Genomic DNA, 21036 nt, shown 5'->3' on the forward strand with positions numbered 1-21036 from the left:
CTGGACCTTGCATTATGGGACTGCGTAGCTTCTGATATGTTAAAAGACATGTGTCTCAAAGTGGGGTCTGCTTCCAGTTTCTCATTCTATCTGGTATGACAGAGTAGCCATAAGCCAGGACATGAAAAACACAATTGACATTACAAAAGTCAGGTAGGTGCGACGAAAATGATTGGTGATTGTTTTTTTAAAAAGGGTTGCCATGTGAATTATAATGGTTTACTGGAGAAGATGAATTCTCTCATTCATTTTGCATACTGGTCTGTTATACTCATATGGTTACGTATATATGAGTCTTTTGAACAGCTTTGCTTAACTGGGCCTGTTATGCATTACCTTAAGGGCAAGGCTTAGGATTTTGAGCTGAGCTTTAAAGCTTAAATAAACTGACCTCCTCTGGCCATATTGCAGGTGGCTCGTCAGCTGCAGCCGTCAGTGGTATGGATTGGAGATGCTGAGAAAACCTTTTACAAAAAAGTTCCGAAACCTGAGAAAGAGGTAGGATAAACAATGGTATTACACACTAAAGGGTGTCTTCCAATGAGACTCGCACAAATCCACAGTCTTTGTTTATAATTCACTTGTTATAGTTTATTTCCAAAGAAACCAGTTCAGATTTTATAGAATGTAAACTTCATCTTCATTAACGTCTGCTTTGCTGTTAAAAAACAGATTAATTAACTTTCATAGCAGCCTACTCTTTCTTGCTGTAACAGATGACACACAGTCACCATGCTTAATGAAGAAAAAAAATTGTTTTTCACAGTAGTATTTACATGGAAACCTTTAATTTGCTAAAGTGGTGCAACAGTTTCTCCTACTCCTTTTTAGGTTGAAGGAAATGCTGGAAAATGTGCCAGTTTAGCTAATTTGGCAATAAACATTGCTAAATGCATTTTAAATCCATTTAAAACAAACATTTTATAAAGGAATTTAAAATCTTGCTGGGTGTTTTGCAAACCCAGCCTCTGTTATATTTGCATACACAGCACATTACATTGTGTGTTTTATAGTTTTATATCACTACACTGAATCCAAATTCCTTCAGCATTTATTGGACAGTTAAGTAAATGTAGTCTGTCTTTGTAGTTTAGCTCCTTCCTATCCTTTCCTCATTATACATTATTTTACGTACTTGACTCTAAGACTCCTTTTAGCAAATTATATCTTTTCAGGAATTTGTAGATAATTAATCTGTGCTCTGAAGAACTCATAGAAAATATACCAGTTTGCATATTTAGATGGGCATGCTTGTCATGGTAACTTTGACCCATTTTCCAAGTGTAAATTATAGACCCACTGTTCGACTATGGCTTTCTTTTTGTCTAGAGCATCTTACTGTATGTTCACCCATTGAAAAGTTGCCATTTAGTACTGGCAGCAAGGTTAAAGTTTGGATTTAAATCTGGACCCTGATTTATGCTCTCAACCACTTGACTCCATTGGTAATTAATTTTGATGTAAACTGTGAAGGTAACACCTGTTTGCATATTGCACTGCTTTCATCCGATTAGGAATTTTAACAAAGCCATCACTATACACACACCTGCAAGCCATTTGTTTTAAAAAAAAGACTGAACCCTAGTTTAAAGTGCAGCTCCTTTACAATTACAGTACCTTTAATCACTACATTCCACACTACAATTGTAACAATGAATAAAATGTTCAATCTAAACCACATTTTAAAATGCATAGAGCCAAATTATAAGAATGTGAATAAGTGGTTAATAATTGTTTCTTCAAGTAATATGTTGACAAGATAAGACTGATTGCATGCCATGGATTACGTCCTGAGCTAAACCTGTTCAGGATTGGCAAAAGGGGATTTTTTTTTGTCTGTAGTTATCTGAATCAGTCAGTTACCATTAGCCATTCATCTGCTAATGGCTCATTTCACGGTGCTTTGTTGTTGTAGGACACTGACGTGGTAACGAAGTCTTGACAATCCATCTTCATCAGTGTCAATTCTTTAGGCAAAAAAGGCTCTCAGCTCTCAACTCTCAATACTAGCTGCTTGTAATCTGCAGTTATTGCTGCATAGGATGCTTTGTTTAAAGCATGTTTCCATTCAGAACATGACATTGTAAGAATGTCTATGCCTTGATTGTTTAGCTTGGAGATGAACTTCATGCTTCTAAGACCTGTTCAAAGATTTCACCGATTTTATGCCTTAATGTCAGATTTTACGGATGGGAGCTGCTCTGGACTGGTTTCCAGTCCCCATTAATGGTGATGCTGAAAGTTAATTTCACTGGAAATTCTTCCCGAAGTGTGAAAAATTGAATAGAGATTCTCTTTGGTGTACAAGAAATGTAATTACAAATATATGTCTGGACATGGTATTGACACATATCTCTATACAGCAGTTGACCGTGCAATTAATAATACCCAAAGAGGAATTTAATGGAACAGAACTGGACCTAAAAGATTTATTTTAGTGACACTGGCTATTCAACCTTTAAACTAGACTTTCAAGGAGGTAATGTTTTTCCATACTTAAAAATGCAAATACAGCCACCTTATCATCATTCCTACTTTTGTCATCTCAGAGCAGTCAGTATATTCCTGTTAGCCGCCCTTCTATCAATGCGTATTGCTAAACAACGCAGGGCCCTCACCTTCTCTTCATAGTAAGGTAAGAGAATTGCAATCGCAGGGTTTCTCTCAGTTGTTGTTCAAAAGTGGCTAACCTAAAGCTAAAGAAATTTTATTGTAGTTTTGCCAGATGTCTTGCTTTTAAACAATTACAAATAGACCACTTGCAGTTCAAAGACACTCCTGAAGTGTGTCAGCTATACTTTGCCTAATATTCAGTAGTGCACATTTGGGACCTTGTCACTTAATTGGCCCTTTTTGTGGTGGCCAATGCGAACTATATATTCCTTCCTTTAAAATATTTTAATTAATTCAACACATTTCAGATGTTAATGTTAGGTTTATGGATGTGGTTTTCTGTAAAGCCTATTTTCTTTATTGAAGTTTAAACAGAATTTAAACATCTGGTCAACACCTTGTTGAAGTCTGCTCTCGGCAATCTAGCCAAAAACGTTGAAGCGCCTGTTTCTGTGCAACTGACTGTAGATTATCTGTGACACAATACTCAACCCACTGAAATCTGGCTTAAATACTTCACGTACTTGACAGGTGGGCACACTTTGATTACTTTAAGGCACATGTGGAAGGGTTCACATTGGGCTTTCACTGATAAAATTATACACTTGACTTGAGGAATACAATAAATGTTTCAAGATGCCATGTCTGAATCGTCCTCTCAGCCTACTGTTGTAAATCAATTTCAGATAAAGAAGAAAGCCCATGGTTTCTATCTCAAGGTCATTTCTTAAAGTTTCAAGCCTGCTCCATTTATAATTCTCTAAAGAATTTGAAAAGATTTAACTACTACAATATGAAAGAACATCCCTCTCCTTTGAATAAAAATGAGTTAACCATTAAATATGTAAAACTAAAGAACCTCACTGTTCTCATGTCAAAGTCTGTAAGTGAATGCTTTTAATATTCAACGCTGGCACTGTGCTGTGTTGAGTTGAGTTAAGCTGAATATTTCAGTGTATCAGCTTTTCACCGAAAGGGTACTCCTATTTTTATTGATAAAGGTGGTCTTTGAAACTTAAAAGTGCTTCTAATTCCCATATAACTTCCAAGGAAAAGTTTAATATTTGGTGTCAGGCTGATGGTGTTTCATAAAACCTCAAATGTAATACAAACCCTATAGTATATAGTCTCTCCTCAACAGTTTACCACTAGTAGAATTTCTTGTCCATGCATGTGAATGGAATCCTGTAAAATCTGATTCTGTTTTATCCTGTAAATACTTCTGTCTTTTGTTCTCCCTGCCAGAATTTAAGTCCTTAGCTCTGAAAGAATTTGAAACATCCTGGTTTGCTTATCAGTTTTTACTGAAGTCATTCTGTCTTTTGCTCTTGTGCGTTGATGTTTTCTCTCCCATTTCAGAGGTAGATGATATCACCAGCAAAGAGGGAATTGTTAGCAAGGTGTTCTCTTGAATAGGCCATTTATATTGACAGTAAACAGAGCAGATTTCTTGCCAATGCTTATATCTGCCAAACATGTGCGCCCAAATAAAAAAGTATTTGCACATGAGCTGCAGACTGATTTATGTCCAAAGAATAAATTGCTTTATATAGAAGGCAACTTCCAATTTCATAGTGAAAATCCCATTTGTATACTTGGTAGTCACATTTGTTTCAATCTATCTGTGCATTCATAAATCTGTCTTTTGACTCTATATTTCTCTTTCCCCTTTTTAATTTCTTACTCACCTCTCAATGTATATAATATGCATTGCTGTGCCAAAATTTCATAAATCCCTCAACTTAACTTTTTCCATTTGACATTAAGTTAAGTCTTAATTTCTTCCAGTCTCTCCTCCTAATAAGTTCAATTTCTGAGAACCTACTGCAGCTGATGTAAGAAATTGTGAAAAAAATTATCTTGGTACAGATAACGTTGAAGTGGTATTTGAATCTGTAATGAACAGAGTCCCCAAAGTATAGCAGTGCGGATTAGTTTTATGTGAAATGCCTCATTTGAAATGTTTTCTGTCAAAACAGGTAGGCTTATGAGACAACCTTACTCCTCCTTGCTAAAATTTAGGCAGTTTGTCTCACACATTGTTTTCCATTTGTAGATGTGAAATCTGTTTGTTTTGGTGGAGAATGAAAAACAACTGCCATTATAACATTCAATTATAAGAAATGGTTCATAATTTGAGATGCAATGCAATTTTGAAACAGACTCCTCATTAAAATCATACTTAAATGTAAATTTACTGCCTGTTTAGACTTAGACTGGGTCTCATTAAAAGCTAAATTAGAGTGGGGATTTGGAAATTGGGATGTGGTTTAGATTGAAAGTCTAAGACACTTGAAGTTAAAATGTGTTTTAGACCTATCATGATATCATTTCTTCAGAGACCACAGCACATGCTGCCCATGTGTCAGAACAGCATTAATCTAACAAGAGCAAAACAGAAAAGTGCCTTCTGGCTTCTGTTATACCCTCAGAGCGCTGTTTACTCAAACTTTGCCTCAAACATGCACATTGCGTGAGTCAACGATGAGGCAGGGTGTTGGAAGTCACTGTCAAATGTGGATTTGTGCAGAAAAGTGCTCCTGTTACATGAGACATGTCAGAATCATCCTGAATGTGATACCAGAATGTCAAGAAAACATGTTCAAACAAGAATCCAGGACAGAGGGGGGAATGTCAGCCCATGTTCACGTGACTTCCCAAGAGTGTTATCACCATGACTGCAAAGAAAGAAAGCTCCAGAGATGGCAAAGAGGGAGCTGTTTTAGGGCAATCCATCTTTGTAAGCACTAGGTTAAAACCTTAAGAGAGGGGGTGAAGATTTTGTCCCTTAACTACAGCTGAGAAAATATAGCATTAAAACATTCTGTCATCTTTCTCATTCCTGGTGCCAGCGTCTTCTGCTTCACATTTTTGCCGAGTTCTCAGTTTCTTGTTTGCATCCTCATTTAACGTAATTGTTTCCTAAATTGGACCTTTCAAGTCATTTTCAGCTTTCTCCAAAATTGCTGACTATAGTTACCCAAATTTCTTCATTTCTCCTCTATATGCGTCTTTTCAGAAGTCGCGAATGATTGAAAGGTTGTAATTAAGTAAATAACTACTTCAATTAATTCCTCAAGTAACTGAGAGCTCAGCTGGGAAATAAACAGAGGACACCTGGATGTGTGGAACTGGGATTGGATTTAATTTATACTGCTGTGTCCAGATGGACAATTTTCATACAGTTGATATCAAGTGCCCTACAGGACCGCATTGAGAAGTGGATGCAAGTATGTTACAATGTTTCTATAGACTTTGTCACTCGTCTAATAACTCACTGCTTCTGCTGTGACGGGAGGTCAATTTAGAGATTCACTATGACTGCAGTTCAACACACTTGACCAGTCCATTTTCAGACAGCGCCTTCCCACCCTCACTTTTTACTGATTTGCAACATTGATTTCTTCAGTTTTACGGTACAATGTCATGAAACCTCCAAAGTTGTGTTACACTGCCCTCTTGTGGTAAGGTTGTTTGGTATTTAACTTGCGCTTGGATCCTTTTTGGGAAGAATCCTGTTGGATCTGCAGGTGCTTTTGAAATAGCAACTTCAAAAGCAGGTGATTTGAATGAATAATTTGAATCTTGTCCAGATAATCCGATGAATAATTAAAGAGAAGATTGGTATGAAAATCAGAGTGTCCTTTGCAACCCAAAGTTGCCCACTTCCTGTTTCACAGCATTTGCAATAAGAAAGGTCAGTTTTTTTGTCCTAAAGCAGGTTTTTGTTTCTGAGGTTTTTTTCGTTTTTCCTCTAATTTCTCTTTTACATCATACACTTTCCCCTATCCATCCCCTGCACTTCAGATGGAACCCAAGCGGCTGAAGAAAGACCTCCCGAAAATCCTGAAGTCCATCAAGCCTGAAGACCGCGTGCTCATTGTGGGCACAACGCATCGGCCTTACGAAGCCGATCTCAAGCCTTTCTGTAAAGTCTACAAGAAAATTGTCCTCATCCCCCGGCCAGACTACGCATCCAGGCTAGGTGAGAGCCGTGTGTGAGGTCAGTGACCAGGGTGGTGAGACGCTAACAAGTACGGTGTAGCAACAGACTGACTCAGTGAAACACTGAGCTAGGTGCCACGACAAGGATGCTAATGTTTTGTGGCATGCAAATTTTCTTCTATGAAATTGTAAAATGTTTAACATCCCATTTGCTTTCTGAAATGAATTCATAGGATTTTGTCTGTGTCAATTGGTAGCTCGTTTAACAGGTATATGTATATACATGTCGTCTTTCTGTATTGTTAACTTCAGAATTTTAAATGCTTGAATAAAAGTTTCCTCAATTCAGCCTGCCAGTTTAGGATACTCCTTTTAATACTGCAATATCCGTGGGTGCTTAGCTCTTAACTGATTCCAGTGCTGCAGTGTCCTTTTATAATGTAGAGACCAAAATTGTACACGACATTCTAAATGGCATTTTACTAGTACATCGGACATAAACAGCTTTTCTTTTTACTGCTTCCCGGTGCTGCCTAGGAAGTGAAAATGATGTGTCAGCGTGAACACCCAAGTCTTTTCCATAAGTAGCTTCTTCAATATCAGTGTTTCTCATTTTATATTTAGTTTTTGCTATCTGTATTTAATGCTCTGCACTTGTTTGCATTATACTGTATGTAATTTGCCAGGTGTTTGCTCAGTCTTGAATTCTGTCTAAATATTTTTTTAATTTCCTTTGCAGCTTCTACCCTGCCTGTTTGCAAACGTGACTTGTTTATTAACTCTAACAGAATCCAGATTATTGCTATAAATTAGAAAGAGAGGTGGTCCTAATACAAATCCACTCCACTATTCATGTCAGCCCGATTTTAGCATTCACATCTTATTTGTACTCTTTATTTTTATCCATTAATCAGTTCTCCATTCAAAATGATTCACTTTTCTGCAATTTGTGGTGTTGCCAATTGGTTATCTCTACTGAGCTTCATCAAAAGCTTTCCAGAAATAGCCACCCTGTTAAAAATGCAATACCTTTTGAGTTCCTGTGGTTATCTTTGTGATGCTGAAACCCAAGCTGTTTAAGACTTTGCCAGCCCCGTAAGCACCCTGCTGCCCTCTGCTCTGTCTGCAGTGCTGTGGAGACACGTGATCCAGGAGCACGGGGGCCAGCTGACCAGCAGCCTGGACCTGAGCTCCCTGGCCAAGGTGACTGATGGCTACACCCAGGGCCACATCCTGCAGACGGTGCGGGCCGTGCTGGATGAGCGGCGCGTGCAGCAGCTGGGCAAGAGGCCGCTGGCTGCCCTGGAGTTTATTGCCCCTCTGGCCAGGCAGGACCCGGTCTACAAGGAGGAAGAGGAGACCTTCAAGGTGAGTGGAGTCATAACAGGGCAGAACCTGATTCTCACCCCCCACACTCCTTCCACAGTCTCGTCTCTCCCATGGTCTTGCCTGCTGCTTCTCCTGTCTTGCTGTCTCGTCAGCCTTGGGCTTTGCCTCATTGTTTTACACACACAATTAGAGAGAACTCCTGAGATGGAAAATCTAAAAATAATCTATTAGGATCCCAATATAGATTAATTATCATGGTCAGTACCTGGATGGGAGACCTCCTGGGAAAAACTAAGGTTGCTGCTGGAAGAGGTGTTAGTGGGGCCAGCAGGGGGCGCTCACCCTGCAGTCTATGTGGGTCCTAATACCCCAGTATAGTGACAGGAACTCTATACTGTAAAAAGGCACTGTCCTTCGGATGAGACATAAAACCGAGGTCCTGACTCTCTGTGGTCATTAAAATTCCCAGGGCGTTTCTCAAAAAGAGTAGGGGTGTAACCCCGGCGTCCTGGCCAAATTTCCCATTGGTCCTTACCAGTCATGGCCTCCTAATAATCCCCCTCTATGAATTGACTTCATTACTCTGCTCTCCTCCCCACTGATAGCTGGTGTGTGGTGAGCGTTCTGGCGCACTATAGCTGCCGTTGCATCATCCAGGTGGGGCTGCACATTGGTGATGGTGGAGGGGAGTCCCCATTACCTGTAAAGCGCTTTGAGTAGAGTGTCCAGAGCACTATGTAAGCAATAATTATAATTATTATTATTAAATACAGTTAAGATGCTAAATGTATGTAATAATTAAATACGTATGCAGTATGACATAGCTAAGCTTAGAAAATTTGTGAAAAGTGCATTAAGAGATCCCAAATTTTTCCACAGGTCTGGGTCCATTATTAAATGAAAAGCACTTGTGGTTTTCTGGAGGACATATTAATTGGTACCACTAGATGGCAGAGTAACCCTTCTGGCAGAAACCTTTTCGCCATTTCTGCACTGTTCTGAACTTTCATCTGCTTGGTCTCCTTCTAAATTCCTGTCTCAAATCAGATCCCAGAAGCTATAGAAATAAATTATGTAGAAACCAATTGCTTTCAGGCACGACTTCTCAAACAAAGGCACATTTTCATTAATGCTGCTAATAACATTCTGATTCACTGGGAATATAAATTAATATTAAAAACTTAGAGCAGAATAAACACACAACTACGAATAACACAATACTGTTTTTTTTCACAAACCCTTTGCACACCCTGTTATTTGCGCACAATGTTACAAATTTGTTAACAGCTGTATGTTTTGTATGTAGTGGTGTCAAGTCCTGAGGTTGATTGATTATTAACAGAACCTCTCTTCACTCTGGCTGAGATTTACCAGGCATTGCAGCACTTTTTCACCAGCTGTTGCAGCACTTTTTCACCAGGCATTGCTGTACCAATCGCCAACTTAGTCATTGGGTGTCTCTAAGAAATGAATTGCACTTCCCGGTGCACCATTCCATTTTAATCTCTGAAGCTCTTTGTGTGGGAGCCTTTCCCTTGTTTCACATGATCGATGGCTCAGTTCTAAAAGCAGCTGTGGTTGCTGTCAGGGCCAGGCATTCCTTGAGAGAAGGTTTTTAATCCGAATGGGCTCTGCTGCCAGTGCAGCTTTGATAGAGGGACAGGCAGTGAAAGGATGCCCTGAGATATCTTCCCACATGCCTAGTCTGCCTTCACGCTGGTTTCAAGAGCAGAATAGATGTTATTCAGAGCCATACTGCAGTTGTGCTCATAGCTGACTTTCAGACTAAGGCAGAACAGAAAGAAACAGTTGTTATATAAGAAATGTATATAGAGCAGTGTTGCTTGAAAAAAATATCCCTGTAATAAATGTACTGTATACATCCATCCTTTTCCTAAGCTCTTTATCCAATACAGGGTCATGTGGGAGCCAGAGCCTATCCAAAATAGCAGTGGGTACATGGCGGGATACACCTTTGACTGGATGCTAGTCCACCACAGGACACACAGATAGGCACACACTCTCACCAGGGCCATGTCTCGCAGAAGCCAGTTAATCTACCAGTATGTCTTTGGATTGTGCAAGGAAACCAGACATCCGAGGGAAACTCACACAGACACAGGGAGAACATACAAACTCCACACAGATAGCACCCCAGAATTTGAAACCAAGGCCCCAGCACTGTGAGACAGCAATGAGCCACTGTGCCGCTCTGCCTTTCATGCTAATTCCTAAACGTTTTTAAAAAGCTTTGTGTGCGAGTGGAGCTGCTCTGTGATTCCAGGTGTGGTACGCTAAAACGCCGCTGGGAAGGAAGAGAGCAAAAGCTGCGAGAAGCACCGAGGAGGAAGGAGAGACCAAGAAAGGGAAAGGCAAAGGAAAAGGGAAAAAAGGAAAGAAGAAAAAGAAGAAGAAATAGCCCCGGGTAGCCAGCTCACAGTGAGTCATGACAGGAGAACACTCAGCTCTCTGCTGCTACAGGATCGTTTGTTTTTTTTATTTGAAACTAATATATTTTGATTAGGTTTTTATCATAGTAATATTTTTTTTTTTCAGTGGGAGTATGAATAAGTGCCTTATGTCTTTACCACTTTGAGGTAAACATCTGATTTACAAATTAAAATATTGCATATTGAGGATTGTAGCTTAGAATTCTTTAATGGAAAAAACTATGCTGAAAGAAATTTTTTTTAGAGGAAAAATTTAAAGGGTGCATTTCAGCTGAACACATTGCTGCCCTCTGTGGGATAAAATAAATACTGCAGGACTTCCGTCCACTAATACAAGGCTGTAGGCATGAATTCTCAAGTCCTCAAATAAGAACATTTCCACAGACACAATACGGAGAGCAATTAAAAATGCAACAAATCCAAACATATGCTCAAAAATTGGTTCCTATGTGTGTTGCATTTTAATGCCTTTCTGTTTGTTATCTAATAGTGTTTTCTTTGTATTGCAAATCACACACTTATAAATGTATTTGCTGATGCCCAAAATGTCTTTTGTGCGCTCTCTAAAATAAGTTCTAAAACCTTGCATTCTAAAGGACTTCTTTTGTTGCGGTCAGCTGTGTCTCGTAATGTTGTAGTAGGATTACTTTCCCTCATTCCAGAAACTGATACTAAGTGCAAACTTGTAAATGTTTATTGAACATCCTTTCTTATTTGTATTTCATTCATTTTTTCCAAAACTTTATTCATCTCTTTATTTAATCTCAAAAGCCAATTATCTGTAATAAAATTCTTCTAAAACACAGCTGGGGGAATAGTGTCATTTGTGATTTATAGGCTGTGGACAAACCTTTCATTAACATTGTCCAGTTTAGATTTGTATGTGATTAGCTGCTACAATTAGAATTTATTGTGCAGTTGTTCCTGTTCTATTATACTGTATACATGAGAGAAAACAAACCTAAGCCAATTCCGGTCTTCAAAAAAACTACAATATCTGCACACTATTAAAAATGAACAATTAGGCTTTTCAATTCCACATCATGCAGAAGAGCAGCTACCTCAGGCAGTGAGCTTTGTCAGGGTTATAGTCATAACTGGAGCTTCAACCTCTGCTGAAATCCACCCCTTGCAGAAATGGGCTGTTATTATATAATTAAGAGAAGACCAAAAGACTTAAATAACAACAGACAGTACACAGGCTAACAATTTAAGATTTATTTAAAACAAGAGGGGAAAAGAATAAGTATCAGTAATTATTGTCCTGGATTTTCTTCACTCTTCCGGCAAAAATTCTTTTAATTTCTGTGCCAGAGAGCTGCTAATTAGCCTATGTAATTTTCATTGTTGCTTCTAATTATAGCCCGAGGCTGGTCTAATCCACCTTGGCTCAGGTCTGGGATTGATTTTTCCAGTTTGTGTTTACAGGCAAGGCTGCTCTGCCAAGCGGCTGACCCACTTCTTAGGAAGGCTCAGTTGTTCCTAGAAGACCGAAGTTAAATCAAATTTAACAATAAATAAATAGTCAGCACAGCGATCTACTTTCTTTCCATCTCCCTCTCCTCCATCCGAGAGCTGTGGAGAGCCGCCCGTGCAACTCCCTCACAACCAGATGAATATCTAGAGCATAACAAACGTGAATGTCACCTATCCTGCGTCTCTCATTCCAAAGTTGCATGACAGCCAGCAACCATCCTTTCCATCCTCATCTGCCTTTCCCCAACTATGATCATATGATTATTTATGATTTATTTATTATTGCTGATGTATGTTTTATACATGCTTTGTGCTCGTCCCAGGAGGACGGTTTATATTTGCTTTGCTGACGTTTCTCCCTTCTCCCAGGAGTCTCCTTCCCTATTATATGAAAGGGACCTCATTGCTTTGAGAATTTGGGGCGCATATGGATATTTGTGGATGTGTGTTTACATTGTCATCCGTAGAGAGAGGGAAGGGTATTTTCAATCAAAATCCGTTTTCTGCATGGAGCATAGAAGAGTGGAGTTTTTAGTGCATGGTAATAGAATAGTGATTAATCCTTCTCAGAGCTGTATCTACAATTTCAATCAAAGTTACAGTAGTGTTTGTTGGGGGAGGGGGGGGGGGTATTTCTATAAAACATAATGTCCATAAGAGTTTAATATATTTCAGTTCTATATCACTTGACACTTTCTGCAATAGTGACAACAAATAAAAGAAAACTCTGCCTTTGGCTCTGGAGATAAAAATTCATTTGCCCCATTGAGCCTTTTATCTTTTGCTTTTCAATTGTTATTTACTTGCCTGTTGCCGGCTTTTGGACTGTTCTTTAATTCATCCACAGATCTGCCTGAAGAAACACTCTTCGCCCTACCTCCACAAATGATGTTGCTTTGCTTCTGGCCTGTAGTTCTAACTATTGGTCACTGCCTTGTAACCATCACTGTAATGGCCTCTGACCAACTTTCTCTTTCAGAATTTCACATTTAACTTTCTAATTTGGCAGAAGATCTCTTCAAATGAAATGTGGATGAACACTAAAAGCAGTATAGCCTGGAAGCCCCATTGTCAGAGAAGGGATTATAGCTCTTTTTAAGGTTCACCCACATTCTTCTCTTTGTTGTGATGGGACAGTCTCTTTATTGCAGGCACATTGACAACATAATTTCCCATTTAAACATTCAAATGAATACAACAAAATTAAACCTCTCAATTGCAAATCATGCTCTACCTTTACTTAATGGGGACAGAAGGGCGTTGGGAGGGAGGGTTGTTCACCTCATGTGAAAGTAAATTCCTATCCACAAACAAAAAAAGCGGCTGTTCTTAATTATATAAGAATACATCATGGTTTTCAGCCCTAAAACACTTCCAAACATCCCTTCTCAGAAAGCAACTTATTTCTGGTAAGGTTTGAGAAAATCCAGAGCTCTAAATCAGCACCCACAGTTTAGAGACTGAAATTTAAACATGTGTCTATAAGTTTGGGGGAAACCGGAGCCCTTGGCAAAACGAACATGAACCTGTAGAGAACACACACAAGGTACTCCTTCAGGCATTTTACCCAGAATCGAACCCAGTACGCAGGAGTTGTGAGGTGACAGTCCTAACCACCACACCAGTTCTAAGCCTATAAATCAAGTGTGATGAGGATTCAGAATGCCTCATAAGTCTCTAAAAAAATAAAATAGTACACTCCCAGATTGTGTTGGTCAGAAAGAGAAAAGGCCAGGTTGTTCAGACTGATAGTTAAGATTATTTCAGTTTAATACAGTAAAGGCAACACATGCTGTTTATAAATCTGAGAAAAGCATGCTTAAATCCATTATGCTGTCATTAATTAAAGTAAATAACCATTAAAAGAAGGCTATAGTCCCTCATTAAGTTATTTGAAAATAAAACATCTGCAGTATTTACTGTACGTTCTCTGCATTGTATTTGCCTTGTCTCAGCTTATCGGCTGTAGATATAAAATGCCAGCACCACCTTTACCAGCTCATAGCCTTACACTATAGAGATTGTACACATTAGTTTGATGCTTGGTGGTTTAAGAATGCTTTCAGCAGCCACATGTCCCATCTCTGACCTTGGTCCTGCTTATTTGAACCCTTTGAAGCAAAACAGTGACACACAGTACACACAAGCCCGCTGCTCTTAAGGGATTACTTCCTGTCTGTCTCTTCAGTGCTATGTTAGTCCATCCTAGGCTGTGGCTATTTTTGCCATCCTGTAACCAACCCTTAAGATTTATTAAGCTCTGATACTGTATGTTTGCATGGCTACATGGCTGGGAAGGTTTAGCAGTTGATCATAACAGCTGTACAGGAATATCATTAAAAAATATCTGTTGACAGTGAGTCAGAGATGGTGGCCTTGAAGAAACATTCCCGTTTGATACGTTCCTATTCAATTTCCCATGGATGCCGGAGAAAAAACTTCAAAACCTTCCCCCCCTCCCCACCCCGGCACAGCTTCTATAAAAGCTAAGGTTACTTGTTAAGATTTAAGCTGAACCAACATGGAGAAGAAAGGCAGGTGCATTCTGGGTTTGAAAGTGTTACACCGTCAACTTCATGCCAAATATTTAATAATGAATTTCCTCAGGAGAGTGTCAAGAGCAGTTTCCTGTACAGCACACAAACCTGGGCCCTCCAGAATGATGAAACAGCCCTCAATTTAGGACGCAACATACACCTGTAACTTTGATAAGTGCTTCAAAACCTTGGTTCATCTTCATTTGATTCTTTTCTTTACCGGACCCATTCTAACGAGAATGTTAAGGTTCTTCAGTAAGATTTAGATCATCCCACTCCTGTAAAAAAATAATGGCTGTATTACTCAGGAGTTACATTATTTACATTGTTTTCATCATTAAGTTAATGTTCTTAACCTGAGATCAGATTACATTAAATGCCTAAATGTTTGTTTTTGCACCAGTCAATTTTGGGTGAGTGCACTGTATTGTATTTCTGTTAAGTATTACCACATAAAAACCTTAAAGATCCCATGAGATCGATCACGCTTCTTAATTTCATGGCAGTTGTGGCCCCAGGGTACACTGTTCAACCCCTACTGAGGAGCACAAAGGGCTGGGACAGTCTCACCTACATGGAAAGGCAGGGAAATAGAAAATGGTTACCTCTATTTGAAAATAATTATTGAAAAAAAGAACAATTAGCCAGCTGGGTATTATAAAACAAAGCAATTAATGTTATGCTAATAAGCTGGATTTTAAGCAATTCACTATCATTTGCTAATTGAGGTTAATTAGTCTGACTTCCTAATATATCACTTCAAATTACAAGAGTGATTAATCTGACAGAATTTAGTATTTAAAAAACTCTTCTGATGTACAGCAATCAGGGGAAATAGTTTGGCAAAGAGAACATTTTTTTGTTTTATATAAAAAAAGCCAAAGCTTTTGATTAATAAAAATCCACTTTGCTCAAATGTTACATAAATAGGCAATAATTAAGTAAATAAAAGCAAATGATTAAAAGTACTGTCTAATCTAACATATCAATGCCATTTAATTTGGTAATTGTGTAAATATTTGCTCTGCATTATGCGAGAATGTCGATAATTCTTTTAAACCAAAGAAAATTGAAAAAAAAGAGCTATTGTGGCCTGCCCACAGCACTCAGCAGAACTTTAAATGACTGACATGTTTGCTTAACAGTGTTCTATGGTTTCTTAAGGTGGTCAGCATTAGATATACAATCCAGCTATTAAAAAATGACTATGTACAATATGCACAGAGCAGCTATAAATTCCATGGTACTGTGTATCTTGATATTTGATTTAGAAAAAAAGTGCATGTACAGTATGCATGTATTTAGTGCGCAGATGCAATTAAATAAAGCTGTTTCTAAAATTCATTTTTCAATGTCTGAGTAAGGAAAACAAATGCACATTGCAATTAGATGTGACTAATTTAGGGACAGTATAGTAGGATAGCTCCCAGGGGAAAACAACTCATTTTTTCTAAGGCAGTGAAAACCTCTTGGAATAATTAAGATGAAAATACATTTTACTTTATAATTCACATTTCTCTTAACGGGTCTCCCTGTAAGGATATGAATATGCATGCTATTCATTGGAGAGTACAGTCTTGGCTGCTGCTTCAAATAAAATTCAAACTTAATGTTGAGCTGCAATTCCCTTGCAGAGTTCCTGGCAGTCTGTCCTGTCTGAACAGGGTAAGAGGGAACTAAGGGACAAAGAGCCAAATTCGGCTCCCTTTGCCAATTTAAATGAAACACCTGTGTGAAGTTTGTATGTTCTCCCCATGTTTGCATGGGTTAGAAAATGGATGACAATGTCCACTTTGCCTGCCAACTGAAGACCCTGAAGAAGAATTTTTAATTTACCTGGGACTACCAGATCTCTGGTACAGTAACAGTCACATACAGTATCTTTAACTGGGGATTTCAGTGGCCATAATGCAATCTTTGACGTGCTTGAGTCTCAGAAAATACAAGCGCTTTTATAAACACGTCAGCTGATGTTTTTATTCAGTCTCCTTCAGGAGAGAATAAATATCCAATGAACAAGACAAATAAAATAGATATTCGTAATAACTTGAACAATTGATTGTTCCAATACCAGAATTTGATCTTCTCCTCTCTATATATTATATACCGTATATACTCTGAAATGTATAACACAAGACAAAATGGAATTTTTTAGTAATCTTAAAAAAAACAGTTTCAGACTCTACAAGGGCCATCAACAGCAGGCCTCAGGGGAGACAGCAAACTGGGATTTGCTGTAATGGCAGGAAGATAAATGCCACCAGGTGTGAGGTACAGCCCCTGGAATCACAGCAATTTAGGTGAGGGGTGGGTATTTGTGATTTTATCCAAGGAGATATCATTCATCTGTCATTCAGAACATTCAGAACAAAACAAATTAGGTTTGTGTATGCACAATTTATGTTCCTCAAACATATAAGGACTGGAGCTTTAGCTGGGCATCTCTTACTCTTAAATTAACGGCAGCATCTTTTCATTATTTCCTTGTAACCTTGAGAATTCCACTTCTGCAAAGTGTATCAGAATGAAAAGCAATGTAACTAATATTAAATGCTTTACCAAGAATCTTGTGCAGCTGTTGCTGGAGTTTAACATGTTATTTTTATTGTTTGGAACAATGTTTTATCCAAGAGTAACCAATTCCAATTCCGTTTTAAGGGAACAGGGAATAGAGAGCTCACCCCACCCCCCCCCCCCCCAAACTAACACATGACAATAAAATACAGCTTCAAGGTTAAGGTACCATACCTTTAAAAGATGAAAAAAGGCCCCCAAAAAGAAAAAAATCTTTGCTTCGCTCTGATCCCACTGTGTGAGTGAAGGAGCTGATATTTTCTGCAGGTGAAAAGTACGGAACCAGGTGAAGTTCTCGTTAAAGTGCAGATGTGCTCCCCCACAATTACACTAGGTCGGACCTGGCTAATTGGTGACTGACTAGTGAAGGTCAAATGCTACAGCAGAGAATGTGTAAATCAAAGGCAGTTCAGACCTCATGGCCAGGGGTGGTCTAGAATTAACTTGACAGTGTGTATTTTTACTGCTCCCCAAACCAGAAGCTGTGGTAATTACCTGCATAGCTTCCTCTCAGCATTCCCTTTCTTCCCTCTCTGAACAGGAATCCTCCAGGGACAAACCCATATCATTACAGCCATGTGGTAAAACACAGAGTCGCTAACATTACTGCTTTCAAAGGATGAAGCCACATTGTGTACGGGTTGAAGGCAGTTATTCTAAGCTGGTCCTAATGATCACCCTTTCGGGACTGTCCTGTGTGATCTGATACGTTATATTTTCATTTGGATTTGGCAAATATAGTGGTTGGTAGATCAGCATGAAGAAGGAGAAGAGAATGTCTTCATACAAGCTTAGTTACCAACTATGTGATGCACTGAGAGTTGCTAGTCACCTATAGCCACAAATTGGTCTGTTTTGATAGTGACGTTTTTGTATACGGTATGTGTTAGATATTGTGGTCGCTGTCACCAAATATTCAAAGTACCACTTATCTTCATCTTCCTCGGCTGAAAAGCAAGTGTGAGACACTGCAAATGCACAACATTGGCCTGAATAAACCTTTGGATGGTCTCTGATGTTTGAAAAGTCCAATGAAAATGCCTTCCTCAGACACTTTTGCACAATGCTTGCCTTACAAACTGACTAATTGATTCCTATTGAGGTAGTTAGCTGGTTTAATTGCAGTGCTGTATAATCTCAAGACTACATGCCAAAGGCTGAGAAAAACTGGCTTCAGCACTGTGTTGGGAAACAGTCTATTTCTAGAACACTCTGGCTTTTCTATCTATAGCCCAGCTGACAAACATCACATTGAGGCCTGATATTTAAGATTAAGAAAGGAGTGCCTGTACATGAAATCTGTGTGTACTGTATATGTATGCATGATTCATAATTGCCAATACAGAGGACTAAAACAATGAGTGCAGAACTTGTTCCTGATCACCCACTGAATTCCACTTTTGTTGAGAAGCTCAAACGGGCCCGGGAGAGGGAAGACCACGAGGGAGTGTGCTGGCTGCTCCGAACGGAAGCAAAGGGTGCCAATGCCATCATCGAGCTCTCCAACGACGACTGGATGAAGGACCCTGCTGTTCCTCTCCCTCCAGTTGTGGTGTTAGGTACACGGTAGATATGATGTTAATTTTAATGCATGTCGCGTGTATCCCATTTCATTCCCTGCAATAGACAAGACAGTTAGTCTTGGCAGGGACAGGAGAAATAAGTTTCACAAGTCATTGTGGTACAGCAGACCACGTGTTGAACACATCATCCAATACTGCTGCCTTTAAACTGTATAGCCTTTGACTTGTGATTGCAGATACAGTTATCTTGTTCAGTGCCAAGGAAAACCCCCCCAAAAAAAGTTTGGAATGTTTCAGGGTTTTAGTTCTTTTTGAAAAGTGATCATTTCGTTAACGTCATTATTTTCCCATACTGTCTGCATGGACAGGTCGCTTTAGAAATGGCAATATGACTCCTTGCAGGATGTTTTTGGAGCGGGTTCAAAGCAAGTACAACTGATCCCAGGGCTCAGTGTAATGAACTCTATGAGCAGCACTTAAGTGGGAAACAAAAGGGCCAGGGGTGATTTAACTGAAGGTTTTTAAATTCTAAAAAAGACAAGGCTTCGCTACCGAGGTGCTGAAGTAGAAAGTGAGATACAGGTCTTTGGACAGTTTCACATAAGGAAAGAAAATACAGGGATGCAGTCCTCTTGACTAGCTGCAGCCCATTCTGCAGGTTGAGCTCCATGATCCTGGCAGTTCAAGCACGGATCGTGTCTCTAGCTGACTGTGATCTAGGTTCCCAGAGCCGCAGGGCACAATTGACTATCAGCAGTACAGCACCACCTGTGTCCTCCCGGGCTCTTACACACACGTGGTGGGTTCAGTGAGAGACGTGCCTCTCCTCCAACTGGCGTTGAGACTCCAGGATGGCGCCATGCTGCTTGTGATATGTTAAAGGACAAGTGGCTTGAAGATGAATGGAGGACTCTTCCTCATTCTCCCCTGTGTATGGTTACAAACCTTGTAGCCCTAAGATGAGATGTGAAAAAACACATCATTGTGGATTGCAAAAAATGGATGACTACAACAAAAAAAAAGATGTTTCTACATTAGAAAAAAATGACTGTGCATGGATCTGCTTATACTGTATACTGTAAGCACAACATACACTAAAAAAATCACAATTTCAAATTCACTGCTTAATATAATCTATTAGAACTTCATTCATCCTTCTGTTAGCAGAAAACTGCTTATTCCTGGTAATGGTCACAGCAACCCAGAGCCCAATCTGGAAGCACAGGAGGACACCAGTTCACATAAGGACACGCGCAGCTGTGGGGCGCACAAGTCAGAGATACCAGCTGACATAGACTGCATGTCTTTGAACTGTGCAAGGAACCCAAGGACCTCAAATAAACCCACGTGGGCACAAGGAGAACATGAACACTTCACACAGAAGGCACCCAGAATTTCAGCCACACCCAGGAATCCTGAATCCTGGACCCAAGAGCTGTGAGGCAGAAGTACTGGCCTCCACATACTGTGCTGCACAGAAACTATATTTAATTCCATCCATCCATCCATTCTCTAACAGCTTCTTCCAATTCAGGGTTGAAGGGGAGCCAGAGCCTATTTTGTCAAGCAATGGCTACAAGGCAGGATACACCCTGGAAAGGACACCAGTCCATCATAGGACAGACACACACACCCACACCTAGGGCCAGTTTTCCCAGTGTTTGGACTGTTGGAGAAAACCAGAGCACTTGGAGGAAACAATCTCCACAGATATAGCAAGTATATAGAATTGAACCCAGGGCCCCAGCTCTGTAAGGCAGTAATGCTAACCTCTCCACCACTCTGCCACTGCTGAATCGAATTCATGAAAATCCTTACCATCTTACAGTTTTTCAGTGTACGTTATTTTCTAATTATAGAATATTTATATAATTTCAGAAATATATAAAAATAATTACATTTTATCCATTTGACATGCAGATGTTAGTTTTCACTCTGACTGTTAGTTGATGCCTGAGAATGTAAGCAAACTCCTCCAAATTTAATATTTTGGGAACAACTGTTCAGAGTGGCTTCTTATTAAAAGCAATTCTGATTTGATTCTGGGTTGGAAAAAAAATCTTAGTGTATTTGTTGTAAAAAATATGTAAGAAGAATTAGCGGAGGTCTGACAGGGAAGTCCAGTAGACTGGAAAGAGCAGGTTTGTGATGTTAAGATATATATTCATTACTTTAATATTGTATAGTAGCCAATTCTTATCATTAATGGGCTTTTTTTATGACCATGAGGATCACTAAGCAACCCTGGAATGTTAAGAGTTCTTGGCGATACAGCCAGAGGTTACCGAACAATCCTACTGTACATCCAATCAAACTGCTTGAATATACAATATTACAGCCTTTTGTTATTTTTATGTCTGGCCACAACAGGCTGTGTCCTATTTTGAGATCACATTGCTGTGATATCACTGCAAATGTATTCAGGCTCTCAGTCTGCCTCTGGCCTGTTTACAAATACTAACCTGGCAGCTCTGGCACCTCCTCTCACAAGTTGAACAAAGCAACAAGGCAGTGTTTTTTTTTTTCCTGTTCTGTGTCCATGTTACTGTCAGCCTTGTGATGCGAAATTCGGTTCCAATCAAATCCCAT

At 39.4% G+C, this 21036-nt stretch overlaps 1 protein-coding gene across 1 annotated transcript in view; it reads left to right on the forward strand.

The window, feature by feature from the left end:
- Nucleotides 1-11132, forward strand: part of drc11 (dynein regulatory complex subunit 11) — a 56316-nt gene extending 45184 nt beyond the window's left edge. Inside the window, exons 17-20 of the mRNA XM_088931046.1 lie at nt 412-498; nt 6421-6598; nt 7688-7926; nt 10172-11132. Coding sequence (XP_088787172.1) covers nt 412-498; nt 6421-6598; nt 7688-7926; nt 10172-10306 — 639 coding nt within the window. The 3' untranslated portion in view covers nt 10307-11132. The remainder of the gene's footprint in view (nt 1-411; nt 499-6420; nt 6599-7687; nt 7927-10171) is intronic.
- Nucleotides 11133-21036: the final 9904 nt, after the last annotated feature.

Source organism: Atractosteus spatula, chromosome 13 (assembly GCF_055471065.1).
Source record: "Atractosteus spatula isolate fAtrSpa1 chromosome 13, fAtrSpa1.hap1, whole genome shotgun sequence".
Taxonomy (NCBI): Eukaryota; Metazoa; Chordata; class Actinopteri; order Semionotiformes; family Lepisosteidae; genus Atractosteus; species Atractosteus spatula.